At 40.1% G+C, this 23,846-nt stretch overlaps 1 protein-coding gene across 1 annotated transcript; it reads left to right on the top strand.

Annotated features, from left to right (window-relative positions):
• The first annotated feature begins 5,243 nt into the window (after positions 1-5,243).
• Positions 5,244-22,034, top strand: LOC137760600 (golgin subfamily A member 6-like protein 22). The gene is made up of 14 exons (XM_068537551.1): positions 5,244-5,360; positions 6,451-6,535; positions 6,877-7,067; positions 8,504-8,588; positions 8,943-9,101; positions 9,449-9,639; positions 11,063-11,147; positions 11,465-11,620; positions 11,979-12,143; positions 12,492-12,679; positions 20,390-20,438; positions 20,820-20,984; positions 21,335-21,493; positions 21,847-22,034. Exons 1-14 carry the CDS (start codon positions 5,244-5,246, stop codon positions 22,032-22,034), a joined length of 1,983 nt encoding a protein of 660 aa, XP_068393652.1.
• Positions 22,035-23,846: the final 1,812 nt, after the last annotated feature.

The raw sequence follows: 23,846 nt of genomic DNA, 5'->3' as shown, positions 1-23,846 counted from the left end.
GAAATCCATAGCCGAAGTAAAACTGGAAAGTTAACTAACTTGTGGAAATTAAACAATGCACTCTTAAACAATCAGTAGATCAAGGAAGAAATCACAAGAGAAACTGGAAATACTTAGAGATGAGTGATAACAATAACACAACATACCAAAACTTATGGTAAACAGTTAAAGCAGTGTCAAAAGGGAAATTTATAGGTATAAATGCTTATATTAAAAAAGAAGAAAGACCTCAAATCAAAAATAGAACTTTACTACTTGAAAAAACTAGCAAAAGAAGAACGAACTAAATCCAAAGCTAGCAGAAGCAAGTAAATAATAAAGATCAGAGTAAAGATAAATGAAATATAGTAGTCTCCTCAGATAGGACCAAACCCTACATATACTATGTGTTTCCTATATTAACAATCAGGTAACATATACAGGGTGGATACGCTGGACAAAGGCATGATTCATATCCTAGGAGAGACAGAGCAAGATGGTGTGATATTTCATTATGTTTCTCAGAATGGTGCACAATTTATAATTTATGAATTGTTTATTTCTGAACTTTTCTATTTGATATTTTTAGACTGAGGTTGGCCGCAGGTAACTGAAACCATGGAAAGCAAAATTGTGGATAAAGGGGGCTACTGTAGAGAATAGAGAAACAATAGAGAAAATCAATAAAACCAAAAGTTGGTTCTTTGAAATGATCAACCGAATTGGCAAACCTTTATCTAGATTACCTAAGGAACAAAAAGAGATGACACAAATACTAAAATTAGAAATGAAAATGGGAACATTACTACCAATATTTTAGAAAGAGAAATGGTTGTAAGAGAGAACTATGAACAATTGTACACCAGAAAATTAGATAACCTAGGTGAAATGGACAAATTCCTAGAGACAAAACCTACCACGATTAACTCATGAAGAAAATCGTTATGGACCTATAATTAGTAAGGAGATTGTATCAGTAATCAAAAATTTCCTGGAACCACCCCCCACAGAGATTTGATAGCTTCACTGGTGAATTCTACCAGACCAACTGAACTTCATCAACAATGCTATCAACAGAGTAAAAATGCAACTCAGACAGTGGGAGAAAATGTTTGTAAGTCATATATCTAATTAGGGATTAATATCCATGATATATAGAGAACCCCTAAAACTCAAGAATGCAGAAACAGACAACTGTATCCAAAAATGGGCAGAGGACTTGAATAGACATTTCCCCAAAGACGATATACAGATGACCAGTAAGCACATGAAAAGATGCTTTACAACACTAATCATTAGGGAAATACAAATAGACACTAAAATGAGAAACTACCTCACACCCACTAAAATGACTATTATCAAAAAATAGAAAATAGCTAGTGTCAGAGAGGATGTGGAGAAATTGCAATCCTTGTGTGCCGTTGATCAGAATGTGAAATGATACAGCCATTGTGGGAAACAGTATGATAGTTCCCCTCAAAAATGCAAAATTGAATTTCCATATGATCTAGCAATTCTACTTATGAATATATATTCAAAAGCATTGAAACAGCATCTCAAAAATATATTTGTATATGCATTTTCATAGCATCATTATACACAATAGGTAAAATGTGGAAGTAACCCAAATGTCCATCAGTGGATGAATGGAAAAGCAAAATGTGATATATGCATATGATGGAATATTTTTAGCCTTACTTAGAAATGAAGGAAATTCTGACATATAGCACAACATGAATGACTCTAGAGGACATTATGCTGAGTGAAATAAGCCAGTCACAGAAAGACAGATGCCATGTTATTCCACTTACATGAGGTACTTTGAGTAGTAAAAATCATAGATACAGAAAATAGAACGGTGGTTACCAGGGGCTGGGAAAATGGGGATTGGGGAGTTATTGTTTAATGAATATAGAGTTTCGGTTTTATAAGATGAAAACTGTTCTGGAGGTGGATGGTGGTGATGGTTGCACACAGTATGAATGTACTTAATACCACAGGGCTATATACTTAAAAATGGTTAAGATGGCAAATATTACATTATGTATATTGTACCACAACTAAAGAAATGGAAAAAAAAAGCACTTCTATAACAATTTTCCAACTGATTTTCAAAAGGGGAGGTTCAATTCTCTTTATGGACCTCCTTGATCAAATACCATCCCCTTACAGAAATGGTGGTTTGTAGATCCAGAGAACAAATACAGTCTTCATCCAGGAGGCTGCAAACAATTATCATTGGAAGAGATTGTTTCACATTTATAGAGCACTGCTGTAAGAGCTTTGAAAATCATCAGGTAGGAATGAATTCAGTCCTACATAACAGAACTTTATCAGATAAAAATAACTAGTCAAAACTGAGGTTTTTTTTAGACGTTTCCCTTAGAAACTTCAGTGGTGGCTTTTGTTACACGTGTAGACTCGGGCTTGGGAATCTGGGTTTTACAACCACTCCGGGTGATTCTTGTGTACATCAAATTTGAAAACTACTTCTTTTTTTAAAATTTATTTTTATTTATTTATTTGAATCTTTTTACTTTTAATGTAATTTTTAAATGTTACACTCCATTTACAGTTATTGCAAAATATTGACTATATTCCCCATGTTGTACAATACATTCTTGTAGCCTATCTTCTGAGCAGGAGTGAACAACACTACTTTGTTAATGTGAAGCTAAAATTTGTGATCCTTTCATAGCTGAGACAACACAGATTAGTTTTATACAAAAGACTTTGCAGTAAAATCCACATTTTTTGCAGGTTCCCTTAATCTTGTCCCTGAAAAGGGGAATGCAAATCTAGTGATTATAATGCGGTGATTAGGGGTTACATTTTACCTTCATATGACTTATTCCTCAGAGCCTGAAGAATCTAATAAAGGAAGGGTGAACAGAAACTGTGTGTTTTCAGCAGATTATTGTTTTGTTCTAATGAATAATTTATTCTCACAACTCATATCTCTGGAATTTACAGTTCATAGACTGCATTAAAATACATTAATGGACTAATTAGTCACTGTAGTTTTTGCAGGTTAATTTTCATCTAATATCAAGGAATAAAAACATGAAAAAATGTCTTTCATAAACCTGAGGTGAACTAGAGCCCCTGGTGAGCACTACCTGTGCCAGGAAAGAGCCAGGTCTGGAAACTGTGGAGTGGTGTGTGGTGTGAGGGCTGACTCTGCAGAAGTAAGAGGAGCCCATCAGGTCACAAGAAGACACTAGTGAGAATCTTTTTGGTACAGGAGAGTCTACAGAAAGCCCCAGGAAGTTACTGATCAAGGAGTATGGAGGAACTAATGTTTTTGAGGAGGGTTATTTTGTCAGATATTTGGGTGCAAAGCACGGAATATGCAAACAGACCTTCCAGGTTTCAAATCCTGGTTCTACCACTTATTCACTATGTGCTTTGGGCAAATACCTTAGATTTTCTGAGCCCCACTAATCTCATTTGCAAAGTGGGTATAGTAAGGGATGTAAGTAAGGCATGTATGGGGAATGTAAGCAAATATTAGACTGTCAATAAATGCTTAAATATTATTATTTTACAGAAGCAAAACACTAGAGACAATGCCCTGTATTTCATCATTAGCTTCAGCAGAGACTTGGGAAATAATGAGGCAGCACTCTGCGTAGGTCTAGCACTAGCCTACATTTTGTGCCATAGAAAAGTACAGAAGTGCTGACATACACATGCTTTGGATGACTCTGAAGCAAGAGAATATCTTTGTGATTATATTGCACTGTGAGACTCTCTTGGGTTTTCAAGTTACCATAGCCTCCAAGGAGACATCTTATATAATAAGTGCTAATCTCAGAGAGAACACAAACAACATACATATTTTTTAATCCAGAGAAATCTAAATTTCAAACAATTGGTTCCTTAAGGTTAGGTGGAATTTCAATAGGGACAAATGTAATCTCATATAACTGCCCTAATTGTTTACCTCTTATCTATTTAATTTTTTAAAAATTATTTTTACTGAGATAAAATTGATATATAACATGGTGTAAGTTTAAGGTGTACAAGGTGTTGATTTGATACATTTATATATTGAAGTATGATTATCACTGTAGCCGTAGCTAACATCTCTCTCACGTTACCTAATAAGGTATTTTTTTGTAGTGGGAAGGATTAAGATCTAGTCTCTTAGCCACTTTGAAATTTATAATGCAGTATTGTTGTCTATAATCTCTATGCTGTGCATTAGATCTCTGGGACTTATTTATCTACTAGTTGAAATTTTGTACCCTTACACCATATATCCCCAACTCCTCCACCCTACCACCATCCTCTTGTAGCCACCATTCTACTCTGTTTTTTACAAGTTCAGCTATTTAAGACTCCACACATAAGTGATATCATACAGTATTTTTCTTTCTCTGTTTGACTTACTTAGTATGATGCCCTCAAGGTCCACACATGTTGTCATAAATAACAGCATTTCCTTCTTTCTCAGGGAGAAATTATATTTCCTTGTATAGATGTACCACAACTTTTAATCCATTCATCCATTGATGGACACTTAGGTTGTTTCCATATCTTGGCTATTGTCACTAATACCACAGTAAACATGGGAGTGTATACATCTTTTCAATATCTTGTTTCCATTTCCTGTGGGTATATACCCAGAAGTAGAAGTACTGGATCATATAGTAATCCTACTTTTAATTATTTGAGGAATATTCATACTGTTTTCCATAGTGGCTGAACCAATTTCTATTCCTCCCAGCGGGGCACAAGCGTTCCTTTACCTTCACATCCTCACCAATACTTGTCTCTTGTCTTCCTGATAATAACCATTCTAGCAGGTGTGAAGTGATCATTCATTGTGGCTTTGATTTGCATTTCCCTGATGATTAGTGATGTTGAGCATCTTTTCGTATACCTGTGAGCCATTGGGATGTCTAATATGAAACGTTTTTTTCATTCCTATGGCCATTTTATAATTGAATTATTTATTTAATTTTGTTTGGTTATAGAGTTGTATGATTGTGCAGTAACCTGGAGAACCGTAAAGATTAATAGAAAAAAACACTAATTTAGTAGGAGGAGATGTGGTTTATGAAGATTTTCACACTACATAGGATTAAAAAATCATTTTAGATTTGTAGTTTCAGATTTATTGATCATTAATCATTGCTTCCTTAAATTTCCTGCCTTATTCAGGACTGTGGATTCTGGTGGTGATCTTCTGGATGCCTTCAACAATGGGAGGTTCCTTGTTTGGAGAACCTCTGTCCTAGTGTGGAAATTAAGTGGCTATGCAGAAGGAGGTTCCCACCAAAACTGTCCCGGCACTGTCAACGGCGGCCTATAGACAAGACGCAATGGAGTACTCCATCAAATACGACAAACCCGAGTCGCTGAAACAGTACATGGTAATTTGTCTCAATACTTGATTCTTCATGTTACTTCCGCTACCTTGAGGCCACCTTATTGTCCACAGGTTTATTACCATTCGTAGTAGAAGGATCCTGATTCTTTTGAGTGAGAGTTCTAATAGACTATATTACTCCAATTTATCTCCTCCTCTCCCAAGCTCAGGCACTTTTTCTGGAAATCTGTCTGACCTCTGAAACAAAGTCAGTAAAGAGACTCAGATGTCCTCCTTGACTGAATACTTGAAAACACAAGTTATTTTGAGCTTGTTGCTTTTACTGTGTACTCTCTCCCATTCATAGTAAGCCAAGTTCCTCTGGGAAGATTCTCTTACCAGATCTTTCTTTACCTTTGCTTTTAGTTGTCTCACTGTTAATCATGCCCTGTAGATAGAACCTCAGGATGCTACAGCTGCGAGGAACCATAGAGTTATGTAGTACAAACCAACATTTCACACGGAAGGCTCAGGGAACTTAGAAACTTCCTAGTAGTCTTAAAGAGAGTACAGTAGTCTTAAAGAGAGTATTTCAGGTTTTTTTTTTTTTTTCTGAGATGGGAGTAATTCAAGTTTCTTTAACTAGTTTTATTGAGCTATAAAACAAGCACCATAAATTTAATGCATTTAAAATGTACAGTTGATACACATGTACCAAGGTCAATGTCCAATGATTTCACGTGGGGAAGGTGTATTTGGAAATCTTCCTGGAAGAGGTGTGGTATGTAAATTGTGAAATATTTTTACGTATTATCCAGGGTGGGATGTCTCCAGAAGAACTGTAAGTGGGAAAAAAATTATGAAAAATATGAAAGTGTTCAAGGTTACCTATGTGTAAAACTACACATTCTTCTGACTGGTAGAAGCTAGCATATGGCAGGGATGGGGTGGGAGGGGTGGGGGGCAGGGTGCAGGAGGCAGCACTGGCAAGGAGGCTGCAGTGGGAGCGAGGTAGGCAGAATCTTGGAAACTTTACTTGTAGGCAGTGGGAAGCAACCAGCGAATGTTATTTGAAACAGTTGATTTCTCAGAATATTTCAATGGAATTCCAGGTTTGACCTGCCTGACGTGTTTTTGCCCCTTTCTGTCTCCAGAGCTCAGGGAAGACAAAAGAGGAACTAGAGGAATGCTTCATGAATAAAGGTGAGCTCCTTCAGGACACAGAAAAGACCTTAGCAGGTACAGGGGAGAACTCAGCTCACACAGGGGTGGGTAGGTTCCTGCAATGCCCTCTGAGACTCTGACAGGAGGAACTTCCAGAAGCAGGGACCTCCTTCTATGAACACACTCTGTTTCATCTCAAAATAACAAAGACAGTTGTGGTTATAGGTCCAGGCAGCCAGTCAGGGCCTTTCCTAGCAAAGGAACTGCCCTTGATGTGTGGTCACAGGTGAATTCAGACATGTCCATTTGCTTGTTTAAGACAGTTTGGTCACTGAGAAAGTGGAGGTTTGGGGGATGGGGGTTGTAGCTCTCAGGGCTGACTTTTGTTTTCTTCCCTCTCTAACATCTTCCTGGAGCAACAGAGCAGGCCAAAAGAGAGTCAGCTGAGAAGGAAAAGGATCCTCTTGAGCAAGAGTTTAAAGAGCTGCTGCAAATGTTAGAGGACCAAGAAAGAGCCTTCAAGGGATTTAGAGTCAAAATCACAGACGAGATGAGAGAAAGAGACAACCTTCTGAGAAAGATGAATGAGAGGATTCAGATGCTGGAGGTAACCTGGTCTGGATCTGGGCAGTGACTGTGGAAATAGTCCTCGAACCTCAGGAAGGGGTGGGTGAAAATTAAAACAAAGTCCTAGAGAGAAGCACCATTGCCCTTCACTGCTTTTGATTCATTAGAAGCTCTGAGATTTTAATGGCTTATATCCAGGCATTTGAGTTCTGATCACAGCAAGTTTTCTGAAGATTTCAGGAGGATCTTGGTACCTCCAAGCACTTATAGAATATAAATAACTTTTCCAGGGCTTGTGCTGCTCTTTTGAGGGATTCCTGGATGACCTCACGGAGTCAATATTATATGGGTTCTCAGGATTTTCAAGTAGACAGTCTGGGAGTATCTAATATCAGCAGGAGAAGTTACTGAAGCAGTACATGTAATTTGTCTTAATAGTTGATTTTTCATGTTACCCCATCTACCTCGAGGCCACCTTATTGGCCACAGATTTACTACTATTCATAGTAGTAGGATCCTGATTCCTGTGGGTAAGAGTCTAAATCACTATATTACTCCAAGTGATCTCCTCCTCTTCCAAACACAGGCACTTTTTCTGGAAATCTGTCTAACCTCTGAAGCAAAGCAAAAGCACTCAGATGTCCTCTTTGACAGAACATGTCCAAAGTTTCCTTATGTGCTTGGAACACACTTAGGTTATTTTGAGCTTGTTGCTTTTTCTGTACTTCTTTCCATTCACAGTAAGCTAAGTTCCTCTGAGAAGATTCTCTTACCAGATCATTCTTTATCTTTATTTTACTTTTAGTTGTATTACTGTTAATCATACCCTGTAGATAGAATCTCAGGATGCTACAGCTGCGGTGAACCATAGAGATTATATAATGTAAATCCAACATCTCATAAGCATGGCTCAGGGAGTTGACACTTACTAGTAGCCGTAAAGAGAGTATTGCAATATTTTTTCTGAGATGGAGTGATTCAGTTTTCTTTAAGCAGTTTTATTGAGATATAATTTTAAAACTATCAATATAAATTTTGTTTATTAAAAATATACAATTGATGCAAATGTACCAATGTAAATGTACAATGATTTCACATGGGGAAGGTGTTTTCCGAAATCTTCCTGGAAGGGGCATGTAAAGTAAGTTTTGAAAAATTTGTACGTCTTATTCAAGGTGGGATGTATCAGAAGAGCCACAAGCAGAAAAAACAGCATATGAAAAATATAAAAACCCCCCAAATTACCTATTTGTAAAACTGCACATTCTTCTGACTGGTGGAAGCTAGCATCTGGGGGGAAGCAACATTGACAAGGAGGCTGCAGGGGGAGAGAGGTAGGCAAGATCTGGAAACTTTACTTGTAGGCAGTGGGAAGCAACCAGGGAATGTTACTTGAAACAGTTGATTTCTCAGAATATTTCAGTGGAAGTTCAGGTTTGACCTGCCTGACATGTCTTTGCCCATTTGTGTCTCCAGATCTTAAGAAAAATAACAGAAGAACAAGAGGAACACTACATGAAGAAAGGTGAGCTCCTTCATGTTTCAGAGCAGGCCTCAGCAGGTACAAGGGAGGGCTCAGCTCACAGTGGGGTGGGTAGGTTCCTGCAATGCCCTCTCAGACTCTCACATGAGGAACTCCCAGAAGCAGGGAACTTCCTCTCCTCCTGTGGACTCACTCTGCTTCATCTGAAAATAACAAGGAGAGTTGTGGTTATAGGTCCAGGCAGCCAGTAGTGGCCTTCCCTAGCACATTCCCACATGTGTCCTGATATGTGGTCACAGGTGAATTCACACCCGTCCATCTGCTTTTTCCAGTCAGTTTTGTCACTGAGAACGTCGAGGTTTGGGGGATGAGGGGTTGCAGCTCTCAGGATTGACTGTTGTTTCCTTCCCTCTCTAAATCTTCCTGGAACAGAAGAGTGTGCCAAAAGAGAGGCAGCTGAGAGGGAAAAAGACCCTTCTGAGCAAAAGGTTAAAGAGCTGTGGCAAAAGTTGGAGGACCAAAGGAGACTCTTGGAGGGATTAAGAGCCAAAATGACAGAGGAGATAAGAGAAAGAGAGAAGACCTCAGCAGGTACAGGGGAGGGTTCTGCCCACAGTGGGGTGGGTAGCTGCCTGCAGTGCCCTGTGAGACTGGGACAGGAGGAACTTCCTGAGACAGGGACCTCCTTCTCCTTCCCTGAACACACTCTGCTACATGTGAAAACAACAAGGCAAGCTGGTGTAGGTCCAGCCAGGCAGCCAGGACCGTTCCTAGCACATTTCCAAAACTGCCCTTGATGTGTGGCCACAGGTGAATTTAGATGTGTCCACCTGCTTTACCTACAGTTTGGTCACTGAGAAAGTGGAGGGTTGGATACAGGAGGGTGTAGCTCTCAGATCTGACTGTTGTTTTTTTCCTACTTTAAATTCTTCCTGGAGCTGAAGAGTGGGCCAGAGGAGAGGCAGCTGAGAGGGAAAAGGAGCCTCTTAAACAAAAGGTTAAAGAATTGCAGCCAAAGATGGAGGACCAAGAAAGAGCCTTCAAGGGATTTAGAGTCAAAATGACAGAGGAGATGAGAGAAAGAGACAACCTTCTGAGGAAGATGAACGAAAGGATTCAGATGCTGGAGGTAACCTGGTCTGGTCAGGGCAGTGACTGTGGAACAAAGCCCTAGAACCTCAGGAAGGGGTGGGTGAAAATTAAAGCAAAGTCATAGAGAGAAAAACCATTGTCTTTTATTGCTTTTGATTCACTAGAAGCCCTGAGATTTTAATGGCTTATATCCAAGAACTTGAATTCAGTTCACAGTTTTTGAAGAGCCCAGGAGGACCTTGGACCTCTAAGCATTTATAGAACATAAATAACTTTCCCAGGGCTTGTGCTGCTGTTTTGAGAGATTCATGAATGGTCTCATGGAATCAATATTAAATGGGGTTCCCAGGTTTAACAAGTAGACATTCTGAGTATATTTAATATAAGCAGGAGAAGTTACTGAAGCAGTACATGGTAATTTGTCTTAATAGTTGATTCTTCGTGTTTCCCTCACTACCTAAAATCCATCTTATTGGCCACAGGTTTACTGCTATTCATAGTAGAAGGATCCTGATTTCTCTGAGTAAGAGAGTTCTAATAGACTATATTACTCAATTCCAAACTGAAACACTTTTCTGGATACATGTCTGACCTCTGAAGCAATGTCAGTACAGGCACTCAGATGTCCTCCTTGACTGAACACTTGCAAAATTTCCTTATGTGCTTGGAAAAGACTTCAAGTTATTTTGAGATTGTTATTTTTCCTGTGCACTCTCTCCCATTCATAGCAACTCAAGTTCCTCTGTGGAGCTTCTCTTACCAGATCTTGCATTATCTTTATTACTCTTTCAGTTGTATTACTGTTAATCATACACTTTAGATAGAATCTGAGGAATCTACAGCTGTGAGGAACTATAGACATTATATAAAGCAAACCCTACATTTCACCTGGAAGGCTCAGGGAATAAAGACACTTACTAGTAGTCTTAAAGAGAGTATTTCAGCACTTTTCTCTGAGATGCAGTCATTCAAGTTTATTTAAACAGTTTTATTGAGATGTAATTCACAAGCCATAAATTTCACACATTTAAGTGTACAATTGATACAAATTTATGAATGTAAATGTACAGTGATTTCACATGGGGAAGGTGGTTTAGCGAATCTTCCTGGAAGAGGTGTGATGTAAATTTTGAAAATTTAGTACCTATTATCCATGGTAGGATGTTACCTGAAGAGCCAGAAGCAGAAAAAACAGCGTATGAAAAATATGAAATTGCCCAAGGTTAAGTATTTGTAAAACTGCACATTATTCTGACTGGTGGAACCTCCATGGATGGTGGAAGCAACACTGGAAGAGGAGGCTGGAAGGGTAACAATGTAGGCAGGATCTTGGAAACTTTACTTGTAGGCAGTTGGACACAACCAGGGAGTGTTATTCAGAATAGTTCTTTTCTCAGAATATATCAATGGAAGTTCAGGTTTGACCTGCCTGACATGTCTTTGCCACTTTGTGTCTCCAGAGCATAGGGATGATAAAGGAGGAGCTAGAGGGATGCTGCATGAAGACAGACGGGCTCCTTCGTGATGCAGCAAAGACGTTAGCAGGTACAGGGGAGGCCTCAGCTCACAGTGGGGTGGGTAGGTTCCTGCAATGCCCTCTGAGAACTCTGACAGGAGGAACTTCCAGAAGCAAGGACTTCTTCTCCTTCTGTGAACACACTCTGCTTCATCTGAAAATAACAAAGCCAGGTGTGGTTTTAGGTCCAGCCAGCCAGTCAGTGCCTTTCCTAGCACATTCCCAAACCTGCCCTCAGTGACAATTTGGTCACTGAGAAAGTAGAGGTTTAGTGGCTGGAGGAGGTTGTACCTCTCAGGGCTGACTGTTGTTTTCTTCCCTCTCTAAAATCTTCTTGGACAAGCAGAATGGACTGAAAGGGAGCCATCAGAGGGGGAAAAGGAGCTTCTAAAGCAAAAGTATAAAGAGATGTGGCAGAAGTTGGAGGACCAAGAAAAAGGCTTCGAAGGATTCATAGGCAAAATGACAGAGAAAATAAGAAAAGGAGAAAAGACCTCGGCAGGTACATGGATGGGCTCAGCACACAATGCACTGGGTAGTTTCCTGCAATGCCCTTTGAGAAGTCTGATGGGAGAAACTTCCAGAAGCAGGGAGCTTCCTCTCATCTGTGAACACATTCTATTACATTGGGAAAGAACAATGTGAGGTGTGGTTGTAGGTCCAGCCTGCCAGTCAGGGATCTTCCTAGGAGATTCTCCACCCTGCCCTTGGTGTGTGGACACTGGTGAATTCAGGCATTTCCATCTGCTTTTTCACGACAGTATGGTCACAAAGAAATTAGAGGATGGGGAGCGGTGAAGGGTTACAGCCCTCAGATCTGACTATTGTTTCCTTCCATCTCTAACATCTTCCTGGAACAGAAGAGCGTGCCAAGAGGGAGGCAGCTGAGAGGGCAAATGAGCTTCTCGAGCAAAAGGTTAAAGAGCTGCAGGAAAAGTTGGAGGACCAAGAAAGAGTCTCTGAAGAATTAAGAGTCAAAATGACAGAGGAGATAAGAGAAAGAGAAAAGACCTCAGCAGGTACAGGTGAGGGCTCAGCTCACAGTGCGGTATGTAGGTTCCTGCAATGCCCTCTGAGACTCTGACAGGAGGAACTTCCTGAAACGGGGACCTTCTTCTCCCTCTGTGAACACACTCTGCTACATCTGAAAATAACAAGGAGAGTTGTGGTTGTACCTCCAGGTAGCCAGTCATACCCTTTCTTGGCACATTCTCACGCCTGTCCCTATGTGTGGTCACAGGTGAACTTAGACATGTCCATCTGCTTTTCCCAGACGATTAGGTGACTCAGAAAGCAAGGGTTGTTGGTTGGGGAGTTGTAGCTCTCAGTGCTGACTGTTGTTTTCTTTTCTCTCTAAAATCTTCTGGGAGCAGAAGATCTGGCCAAAAGAGAGGTCGCCAAGTGGGAAAAGGAGCTTCTCGAGCAAAAGGTTAAAGAATTGCAGCAAAAGTTGGAGGACCAAGAAAGAGCCTGCGAGAGATTTAGAGTCAAAATCACAGATGAGATGAGAGAAAGAGACAACCTTTTGAGAAAGACGAATGAGAGAATTCAGACGCTGGAAGTATGTCTGGTCTGGGTCAGGGCAGTGACTGTGACACAAAGCCTGGAACCTCAGGAAGGGATGGGTGAAAATTAAATCAAAGTCATAGAGAGAAGCACTATTGTCCCTTACTGCTTTTGATTCACTAGAAGCCCTGAGTTTTTAGTGGCTTATATCCAGGCACTTTAGTTTGGTAAACAGTGAGTTTCTGAAGAATACGTAAGGACCTTGGTATCTCCAAGCATTTACAGAATATAAATAACTTTCCCAGGGCTTGTGATGCTGGGTTTTTTTTTTTGTTGTTTTTTTTTTAACATCTTTATTGGAGTGTAATTGCTTTACAATGGTGTGTTAGTTTCGGCTTTATAACAAAGTGAATCAGTTATACATATACATATGTTCCCATATCTCTTCCCTCTTGCATCTCCCTCCCTCCCACCCTCCCTATCCCACCCCTCTAGGTGATCACAAAGCACCGAGCTGATCTCCCTGTGCTATGCGGCTGCTTCCCACTAGCTATCTATTTTACGTTTGGTAGTGTATATATGTCCATGCCACTCTCTCACTTTGTCACAGCTTACCCGTCCCCCTCCCCATATCTTCAAGTCCGTTCTCTGGTAGGTCTGTGTCTTTATTCCCGTCTTGCCCCTAGGTTCCTCATGACCTTTTTTTTTTTTTTCTTCTTAGATTCCATATATATGTGTTAGCATACAGTATTTGTTTTTCTCTTTCTGACTTACTTCACTCTGTATGACAGACTCCAGGTCCATCCACCTCGCTACAAATAACTCAATTTCATTTCCTTTTATGGCTGAGTAATATTCCCTTGTATATATGTGCCACATCTTCTTTATCCATTCATCTGATGATGGACACTTAGGTTGCTTCCATGTCCTGGCTATTGTAAATAGAGCTGCAATGAACATTTTGGTACATGACTCTTTTTGAACTATGGTTTTCTCAGGGTATATGCCCAGTAGTGGGATTGCTGGGTCATATGGTAGTTCTATTTGTAGTTTTTTAAGGAACCTCCATACTGTTCTCCATAGTGGCTGTATTAATTTACATTCCTGCCAACAGTGCAAGAGGGTTCCCTTTTCTCCACACCCTCTCCAGCATTTATTGTTTGTAGATTTTTTGATGCTGGCCATTCTGACCGGTGTGAGATGATATCTCATTGTAGTTTTGATTTGCATTTCTTTAATGATTAATGATGTTGAGCATTCTTTCATGTGTTTGTTGGCAATCTGTATATCTTCTTTGGAGATATGTCTGTTTAGGTCTTCTGCCCATTTTGGATTGGGTTGTTTGTTTTTTGATATTGAGCTGCATGAGCTGCTTGTAAATTTTGGAGATTAATCCTTTGTCAGTTGCTTCATTTGCAAATATTTTCTCCCATTTTGGGGTTGTCTTTTCGTCTTGTTTATGGTTTCCTTTGCTGTGCAAAAGCTTTTAAGTTTCATTAGGTCCCATTTGTTTATTTGTGTTTTTATTTCCATTTCTCTAGGAGGTGGGTCAAAAAGGATCTTGCTGTGATTTATGTCATAGAGTGTTCTGCCTATGTTTTCCTCGAAGAGTTTGATAGTGTCTGGCCTTACATTTAGGTCTTTAATCCATTTTGAGTTTATTTTTGTGTATGGTGTTAGGGAGTGTTCTAATTTCATTCTTTTACATGTAGCTGTTCAGTTTTCCCAGCACCACTTATTGAAGAGGCTGTCTTTTCTCCACTGTGTATTCTTGCCTCCTTTATCAAAGATAAGGTGACCGTATGTGCGTGGGTTTATCTCTGGGCTTTCTATCCTGTTCCATTGATCTATATTTCTGTTTTTGTGCCAGTACCATACTGTCTTGCTTACTGTAGCTTTGCAGTATATTCTGAAGCCAGAGAGCCTGATTCCTCCAGCTCTGTTTTTCTTTCTCAAGATTGCTTTGGCTATTCGGGGTCTTTTGCGTTTCCATACAAATTGTGAAATTTTTGTTCTAGTTCTGTGAAAAATGCCATTGGTAGTTTGATAGGGATTGCACTGAATCTGTAGACTGCTTTGAGTAGTAGAGTCATTTTCACAATATTGATTCTTCCAATCCAAGATGGTATATCTCTCCATCTGTTTGTATCATCTTTAATTTCTTTCATCAGTGTCTTATAATTTTCTGCATACAGGTCTTTTGCCTCCTTAGGTAGGTTTATTCCTAGATATTTTATTCTTTTTGTTGCAGTGGTAAATGGGAGTGTTTTCTCTAATTTCACTTTCAGATTTTTCATCATTAGTGTATAGGAATGCTAGAGATTTCTGTGCATTAATTTTGTATCCTGCTACTTTACCAAATTCATTGATTAGCTCTAGTAGTTTTCTAGTATCATCTTTAGGATTCTCTATGTATAGTATCATGTCATCTGCAAGCAGTGACAGTTTTACTTCTTCTTTTCTGATTTGGATTCCTTTTATTTCTTTGTCTTCTCTGATTGCTGTGGCTAACACTTCCAAAACTATGTTGAATAAGAGTGGTGAGAGTGGGCAACCTTGTCTTGTTCCTGATCTTAGTGGAAATGGTTTCAGTTTTTCACCATTGAGGATGATGTTGGCTGTGGGTTTGTCATATATGGCCTTTATTATGTTGAGGAAAGTTCCCTGTATGCCTACTCTCTGCAGGGTTTTTATCATAAATGGGTGTTGATTTTTGTCAAAAGCTTTCTCTGCATCGATTGAGATGATCATATGGTTTTTCTCCTTCAATTTGTTAATATGGTGTATCACATTGATTGATTTGCGTATATTGAAGAATCCTTGCATTCCTGGGATAAACCCCACTTGATCATGGTGTATGATCCTTTTAATGTGCTGTTGGATTCTGTTTGCTGGTATTTTGTTGAGGATTTTTGCATCTATGTTCTTCAGTGATATTGGCCTGTAGTTTTCTTTCTTTGTGACATCTTTGTCTGGTTTTGGTATCAGGGTGATGGTGGCCTCGTAGAATGAGTTGGGGAGTGTTCCTCCCTCTGCAATATTTTGGAAGAGTTTGAGATGGATAGGTGTTAGCTCTTCTTTAAATGTTTGATAGAATTCGCCTGTGAATCTATCTGGTCCTGGGCTTTTGTTTGTTGGGAGATTTTTAAAATTTATTTATTTATGTATTTTTGGCTGTGTTGGGTCTTCGTTTCTGTGCGAGGGCTTTCTCTAGTTGCGGCAAGCGGGGGCCACTCTTCATCGCGGTGCATGGGCCTCTCACTATTGTGGCCTCTCTTGTTGCGGAGCACAGGCTCCAGACGCGCAAGCTCAGTAGTTGTGGCTCACGGGCCTAGTTGCTCCACGGCATGTGGGATCTTCCCAGACCAAGGCTCGAACCCGTGTCCCCTGCATTAGCAGGCAGATTCTCAACCACTGTGCCACCAGGGAAGCCCCTGTTGGGAGATTTTTAATCACAGTTTCAATTTCAGTGCTTGTGATTTGTCTGTTCATGTTTTCTATTTCTTCCTGGTTCAGTCTCGGAAGGTTGTGCATTTCTAAGAATTTGTCCATTTCTTCCAGGTTGTCCATTTTATTGGCATAGAGTTGCTTGTAGTAATCTCTCATGATCCTTTGTATTTCTGTAGTGTCAGTTCTTACTTCTCCTTTTTCATTTCTAATTCTATTGATTTGAGTCTTCTCCCTTTTTTTCTTGATGAGTCTGGCTAATGGTTTATTTGCTGGTGTTTTGAGGGATCCTTGAATGATCTCATGGAGCCAATATTAAATGGGGTTCCCAGGGTTATCAGGTGGATATTCTAAAGGAGTGTATCTAATATAAGCAGGAGAAGTTACTGAAGCACTACATGTGATTTGTCTTAATAGTTGATTCTTCATGTTACCCCCTCTACCTCAAGGCCACCTTTTTGGCTACAGATTTATTGCCATTCATAGTAGAAAGATCCTGATTCCTCTGAGTAAGAGAGTTCTAATAGATGATATTACTCTATCTTACCTCCTTCTTTTCCAAACTCAGGCACTTCTTCTGGAAATCTGTCTGACCTCTGAAGCAAAGTCAGTATAGTACAGGCACTCAGATGTCCTCCTTGACTGAACACTGGAAAAGTTCCCATATGTCCTTGGAACACACTTAAGTTATTTTGAGCTTGTTGTTTTTCTGTGCACTGTCTCTCATTCATAGCAACCCAAGTTCCTCTGGGAAGATTTTCTTACCAGGTCTTTCTTTATATTTACTTTGCTTTTAGTTGTATTACTGTTAATCATACCCTGTAGATAGAAACTCAGGATGCTAGAGCTGTGAGGGAGCACAAAGATTATATAATGTAAACCCAACATTTCACAAGGAAAGTTCAGGGACTTAAGCCACTTACTAGCAGCCATAATAGAGTATTTCATTATTTTTTCTGAAATGGAGTGATTCAAGATTCTTTTAACAGTTTTTTGAGTTATAATTCACAAACCATAAATTTCATGCATTCAAAATGTATAATTGATACAGATTGACCAAAGTATGTACAATGATTTCACTTGGGGAAGGTGCTTTAGGGAATCTTCCTGGAAGAGGAGTGTCGTGTAAAATTTTTCTTTTTTTTACAGGGTCCTACTGTACAGTGCAGGGAACTATATTCAATATCCGGAGATAAACCATAATGGAATAGAACATTTGAAATTTTGACTCTTGTCTTAAGTATCTCTCTGATCCAGAGTTTCTTTTTTTTTTTTAACTTTTTATTTTATATTGGAGTTTAGCCAATTAACAATGTTGTGATAGTTTCAGGTGCTCAGCAAAGCGACTCAGCCTACATATACAGGTATCCATTCTCCCCCAGACTCCCCTCCCATCCAGGCTGCCACATAAGACTGAGCAGAGTTCCTTGTGCTATACAGTAGGTCCTTGTTGGTTATTCTTTTTAAATATAGCAGTGTGTACATGTCAATCCCAAACTCCTTAACTATCCTTCCCTCCACCCTTCCCCACCTGGTAACCATAAGTTCATTCTCTAAGTCTGTGAGTCCATTTCTGTTTTGTAAATACGTTCATTTGTATCATTTCTTTTGAGATTCCCCATATAAGCAGTATCATACGATATTTCTCTTTCTCTGTCTGACTTACTTCACTCAGTATGACAATCTCTAGGTCCATCCATGTTGCTGCAAATGGCATTATTTCATTCTTTTTTATGGCTGAGTAATATTCCATTGTATATATGTACCACATCTTCTTTATCCATTCCTCTGTCAGTGGACATTTAGGTTGCTTCCATGTCTTGGCTATTGTAAACAATGCTGCAATGAACATTGGGGTGCATGTATCCTTTAAGACCATATTTTTCTCTGGATATATGCCCAGGAGTGGGATTGCAGGGTCATATGGTAGCTCTATTTTTAGATTTTAAGGAACCTCCATGCTGTTCTCCATAGTGGCTATACCAATTTACATTCCCGCCAACAGTGTAGGAGGGTTCCCTTCTTACCACACCCTCTCCAGCATTTATTGTTTCTGGATTTTTTTTAAAAATTTTTATTTATTTATGGCTGCATTGGGTCTTCGTTTCTGTACGAGGGCTTTCTCCAGTTGCGGCAAGTGGGGGCCACTCTTCATCGCGGTGCGCGGGCCTCTCACTATCGCAGCCTCTCTTGTGGTGGAGCACAGGCTCCAGACACGCAGGCTCAGCAATTGTGGCTCACAGGCCCAGTTGCTCCGCGGCACGTGGGATCTTCCCAGACCAGGGCTCGAACCCGTGTCCCCTGAATTGGCAGGCAGATTCTCAACCACTGCACCACCAAGGAAGCCCTGTTTCTGGATTTTTTGATGATAGCCATTTTGACTGGTGTGAGGTGGTATCTCATTGTAGTTTTGATTTGCATTTCTCTAATCATTAGTGATGTTGAACATCTTTTCATGTGCCTCTTGGCCATCTGTATGTCTTCCTTGGAAAAATGTCTGTTTAGGTCTTCTGCCCATTTCTTTATTGGGTTGTTTGTTTTGATGATATTAAGCCACATGGGCTGTTTGTAGATTTTGGAGACTAATCTGTTGTTGGTCGCATCATTTGCAAATATTTTCTCCAAATCTGTGGGTTGTCTTTTCATTTTGTTTATGGTTTCCTTTGCTGTGCAAAAGATTTTGAGTTTAATTAGCTCCCATTTGTTTATTTTTGTTTTTATTTCCATTACTCTGTGAGCCAGATTGGAAAAGATATTGCTGCAATTTGTGTCAGAGAGTGTTCTGACTATGTTTTCCTCTAGGAGTTTTATAGTGTCTGGTCTCACATTTAGGTCTTTAATCCATTTTGAGCTTATTTTTGTGTATGGTGTTAAAGAATGATCTAATTTCATTTTTTTACATGTAGCTATCCAGTTTTCCCAGCACCATTTGTTGAAGAGACTGTCTTTCCACCATTGTACAGTCTTGCCTTCTTTGTCCTAGATTAATTGACCATAGTTGTGTGGGATTATTCCTGGGCTTTCTATCCTGTTCCATTGATCTATAGTTCTATTTTTGTGCCAGTACCATACTGGTTTGATGACTATAGCTTTGCAGTATAGTCTGAAGTCAGGGAGCCTGATTCGTCCAGCTCTTTTTTTCTATCTCAAGATTGCTTTGGCTCTTTGGAGTCTTTTGTGTCTCCCTACAAATTTTAAGATTTTTTGTTCTAGTTCTGTGAAAAATGCCATTGGTAATTTGAGAGGAATTGCATTGAATCTATAGATTGCCTTGGGTAGTATAGTCATTTTGACAATATTTATTCTTCCAATCCAAGAACATGGTATATCTTTCCATCTGTTTGTGTCTTCGATTTTTTCATCAGTGTCTTATAGTTTTTGGAGTACAGGTCTTTTGTCTCCTTAGGTAAGTTTATTCCTAGGTATTTTATTCTTTTTGATGCAATGGTAAATGGGATTGTTTCTTGAATTTCTGTTTCTGATCTTGCATTGTTAATGTATAGAAATGCAAGAGATTTCTGTGTATTAATTTTGCAACCTGCAACTTTACCAAATTCATTGATGAATGCTAGTAGTTTTCTGGTAGTGTCTTTAGGATTTTCTATGTATAGCATCATGTCATCTGTGAACAGTGACAGTTTAACTTCTTCATTTCCAATTTGGATTCCTTTTTCTTCTCTGATTGCAGTGGCTAAGACTTCCAAATCTATGTTGAATAAAAGTGGTGAGAGTGGGCATCCTTGTCTTGTTCCTGATCTTAGAGGGAATGCTTTCAGCTTTTCAATGTTGAGTATGATGCTAGCTGTATGTTTGTCATATATGGCCTTTATTATGTTGAGGTAGATTCCCTCTATGCCCACTTTCTGGAGAGTTTTTATCATAAATGGGTGTTGAATTTTGTCAAAAGCTTTTTCTGCATCTATTGAGATGATCATATGATTTTTATTCTTCAATTAGTTGATGTGGTGTAGAGTGTGATGTAAATTTTGAAAATTTGTACATATTATCCAAGGTGGGATGTTACCAGAAGAGTCACAAGCAGTAAAATACAGCATATGAAAAAAAATATGAAAGCACCCAAGGTTACCTATTTGTAAAACTGCACATTCTTCTGACTGGTGGAACTTAGCATGGGTGGTAGAAGCAAAACTGGCAAGGAGGCTAGAGGGGTAGCGAGGCAGGCAGGATCTGGTAAATTTACTTGAAGAGTGGGAAGCAACCAGGGAGTGTTATTCAGAACAGTTCATTTCTCAGAACATTTCAGTTGAAGTTCAGGTCAGACCTACCTGACATGTCTTTGCCTCCTTCTGGTCTCCAGTGCTTACTTAGGATACCAGAAAAACCAGAGGAACACTACATGAAGAAAGGTGAGCTCCCTTGTGATGCAGAAATGAACGTAGCATGTACAGGGGAGAACTCAGCTCACAGTGGGGTGGGTAGGTTCCTGCAATGCCCTCTGAGACTCTGACAGAAGGAATTTCCAGAAGCAGGGACCTTCTCCTTCTGTGAACACACTCTGCTACATCTGCAAAAACAAGGCTAATTGCTGTTGTAGGTCCAGTCAGTCAGTCAGGGCCTTTCCTAGAATGTTCCCAAACCTGCCCTTGTGTGTGGTCACAGGTGTATTTAGACATGTCCATCCCCTTTTTCACAACAGTTTGGTCACTGACAGAGTGGAAGTTTGGGGTATGGTGGGCTCTACCTCTCAGGGCTAACTGTTGTTTTCTTCCCTATTTAAAATCTTCCAGAAGCAGAAGAGCAGGCCAAAAGAGAGGCAGCTGAGAGGGAAAAGGAACCTCTTGGACAAAAGGTTGAAGAATTGCAGCAAAAGTTGGAGAACCAAGAAAGACTCTTCAAGATAGTAAGAGTCAAAATGACAGAGGAGTTGAATGAAAGGAAAAAGACCTTAGCAGGTACACGGGAGGGCTCAGCTCACAGTGGGGTGGGTAGGTTCCCGCAATGCCCTCTGAGAACTCTGACAGGAGGAGCTTCCAGAAGCTCCTCTCCTCCTGTGAACTCACTCTGCTTCATCTGAAAATAAGAAGGAAAGTTGTGGTTGTAGCTCCATCTAGCCAGTCAGGGCCTTTCCTAGCACATTTCCAAACCTGCCCTTGTTATGTGGTCACAGGTGAAGTTAGACGTGTCCAACTGCTTCTTCACGACAGTTTGGTCACGGAGAACGTGGAGGGTTGGGAATTGGGGGGGTTGTAGCTCTCAGATCTGACTGTTGGTTCCTTCCCTTTCAAACATCGCCCTGGAGCAGAAGAGCAGGCCAAAAGAGAGGCAGCTGAGAGGGAAAAGGAGTCTCTTGAACAAAAGGTTAAAGAGCTGCAGAAAAATTTGGAAGACCAAGAAAGAGCCTTCGAGGGATTAAGAGCCAAAATGACAGAGGAGATAAGGGAAAGTGAAAAGACCTCAGCAGGTACTGGGAGGGCTCAGCTCACAGTGGGGTAGGAAGTTTCTTTCGGTGTCCTCTGAGAACTATGACAGGAGGAACTTCCAGAAGCAGAGACCTTCTTCTCCTTCCCTGAACACACTCTGCTACATGTGAAAACAAGGCCAGTTATGGTTGTACATCTATCCAGCTAGTCAGCGCCTTTCCTAGCACACTCTCACACCTGCCCTTGATATGTGATCACAGGTGAATTCAGACATGTCCATTTGCTTTTTTCAAGACAGTTTGGTCACTGAGAAAGTGGAGGGTTGGGGGATGAGGGCTGTAGCTCTCAGGGCTGACTATTGTTTTCTTCCCTGTGTATAATCTTCCTGGAGCAGAACAAGCCAAAAGAGAGGCAGCTGAGAGGGAAAAGGAGTCTCTTGAACAAAACGTTAAAAAGCTGCAGAAAAATTTGGAAGACCAGGAAAAAGCCTTCGCGGGATTAAGAGCCAAAATGACAGAGGAGATAAGAGAAAGTGAAAAGACCTCAGCAGGTACTGGGAGGGCTCAGCTCACAGTGGGGTAGGAAGTTTCCTTCGGTGTCCTCTGAGAACTATGACAGGAGGAACTTCCAGAAGCAGGGACCTTCTTCTCCTTCCCTGAACACACTCTGCTACATGTGAAAACAAGGCCAGTTATGGTTGTACATCTATCCAGCTAGTCAGCGCCTTTCCTAGCACACTCTCACACCTGCCCTTGATATGTGATCACAGGTGAATTCAGACATGTCCATTTGCCTTTTTCAAGACAGTTTGGTCACTGAGAAAGTGGAGGGGTGGGCAATGAGGGTTGTAGCTCTCAGGGCTGACTATTGTTTTCTTCCCTGTGTATAATCTTCCTGGAGCAGAACAAGCCAAAAGAAAGGCCACTGAGAGGGGAAAGGAGCTTTCTGAGCAAAAGTTTCATGAATTGCAGCAAAAGTTTGAGGACCAAGGAAGAGCCTTTGAGGCATTTAGAGTCAAAATGACAGAGGAGATGAAAGAAAGAGACAATCTTCTGAGAAAGATGAATGAGAGGATTCAGATGCTGGAGGTAACCTGGTCTGGGTCTGGGCAGTGACTGTGGAACAAAGCCCTGGAACCTCAGGAAGGGATGAGTGAAAATTAAAGCAGTCATGGAGAGAAGCACCACGGTCTTTTACTGCTTTAGATTCACTAGAAGCCCTGAGATTTTAATGGCTTGTATCCAGGCACTTGAGTTCTCTTCACAGTGAGTTTCTGAAGGGTCTTGGTACCTCCAAGCATTTACAGACTATAAATAACTTTCCCAGGGCTTGTGCTGCTGTTTTGAGGTATTCCTGCATGGTCTCATGGGGCCAGTATTAAATGGGGTTCCCAGTGTTTTCAAGTGGATTTCTAACCAGTTGTATCTAATATCAATAGAAGCAGGAATTGGTTCAGTTTACCAAGCTTCCTGCCAATTTTCAGGAATCCTACTACCCCCAAAGACCCTAAGACAGATCCTTGCTGACCTAAAACTGTCAAATATGCACAGACTTAGAAATATTGGCAACTGACAGCTCCTAATCTGGCTGCAGTTGTCTGCAGGTGAGGATGACCTTCAGAACAGCCTTCAGTAGAGGGGCAGTTCTCTCTTCTTCCACCTGGAACTTAGCTTAGGAGTTCTGGGTATTTTTAATATGTGGGTGAGAATTCGTACCATTCACAGGGAGGGCTCCCACCCAAAGAGCATAAATTTGGCTGGACTATCTTATAACAATTGTCCTTATGCCTGGTTAGCACTCTAGGAAACCCCTAGTGATGAGTGAGTATGAGTAAGGTTGTGCTATGCTTCCTCTCACCTTCCGAGCCTAAACCAGGAGATATTCTTGATGAAAATAGTATCTTCTCATGATCTATTCAGAAAGAGCTTTTTAAAAGAAATCACAGATGATTTTATAAATTGTTAATGGAAAACCTTGTTTTTGAAATATTGAAACTTTGAAAAGTTTTCAGTTTACTAACACATCATACATTTTTAGGTCACAGGGCGCAGTGATAATGACAAGGGTTATGAGCAAAATACTGAAAACGACTGCACTTCATAGACACAGGAAGACAGTGACAAAGAAAATACTTCACGGCCTTTTGTTTTGGTCTCAGATTTGGGAGAAGATAAAACATGTGTGGTCACTAATTACCCAGTTTTTTTTCTTGTTTAAATTCTGGTAATATTAAAAGTTTTTATAACAGCTTTGTGATCTGGATTATTTTTATTTATGTATGCACTTTTTCTTTTTTCATCAAAATTTTAATATAAAAATAGCAAAATTATCTACTATAGGACATCAATGCCTGGCACACAAAGTATAGAATTAATGTTGCTGGATAGTTAATTG

The sequence above is a fragment of the Eschrichtius robustus genome, chromosome 3 (assembly GCF_028021215.1).
Source record: "Eschrichtius robustus isolate mEscRob2 chromosome 3, mEscRob2.pri, whole genome shotgun sequence".
Taxonomy (NCBI): Eukaryota; Metazoa; Chordata; class Mammalia; order Artiodactyla; family Eschrichtiidae; genus Eschrichtius; species Eschrichtius robustus.
This window is presented reverse-complemented; position numbering and strand designations above follow the sequence as displayed.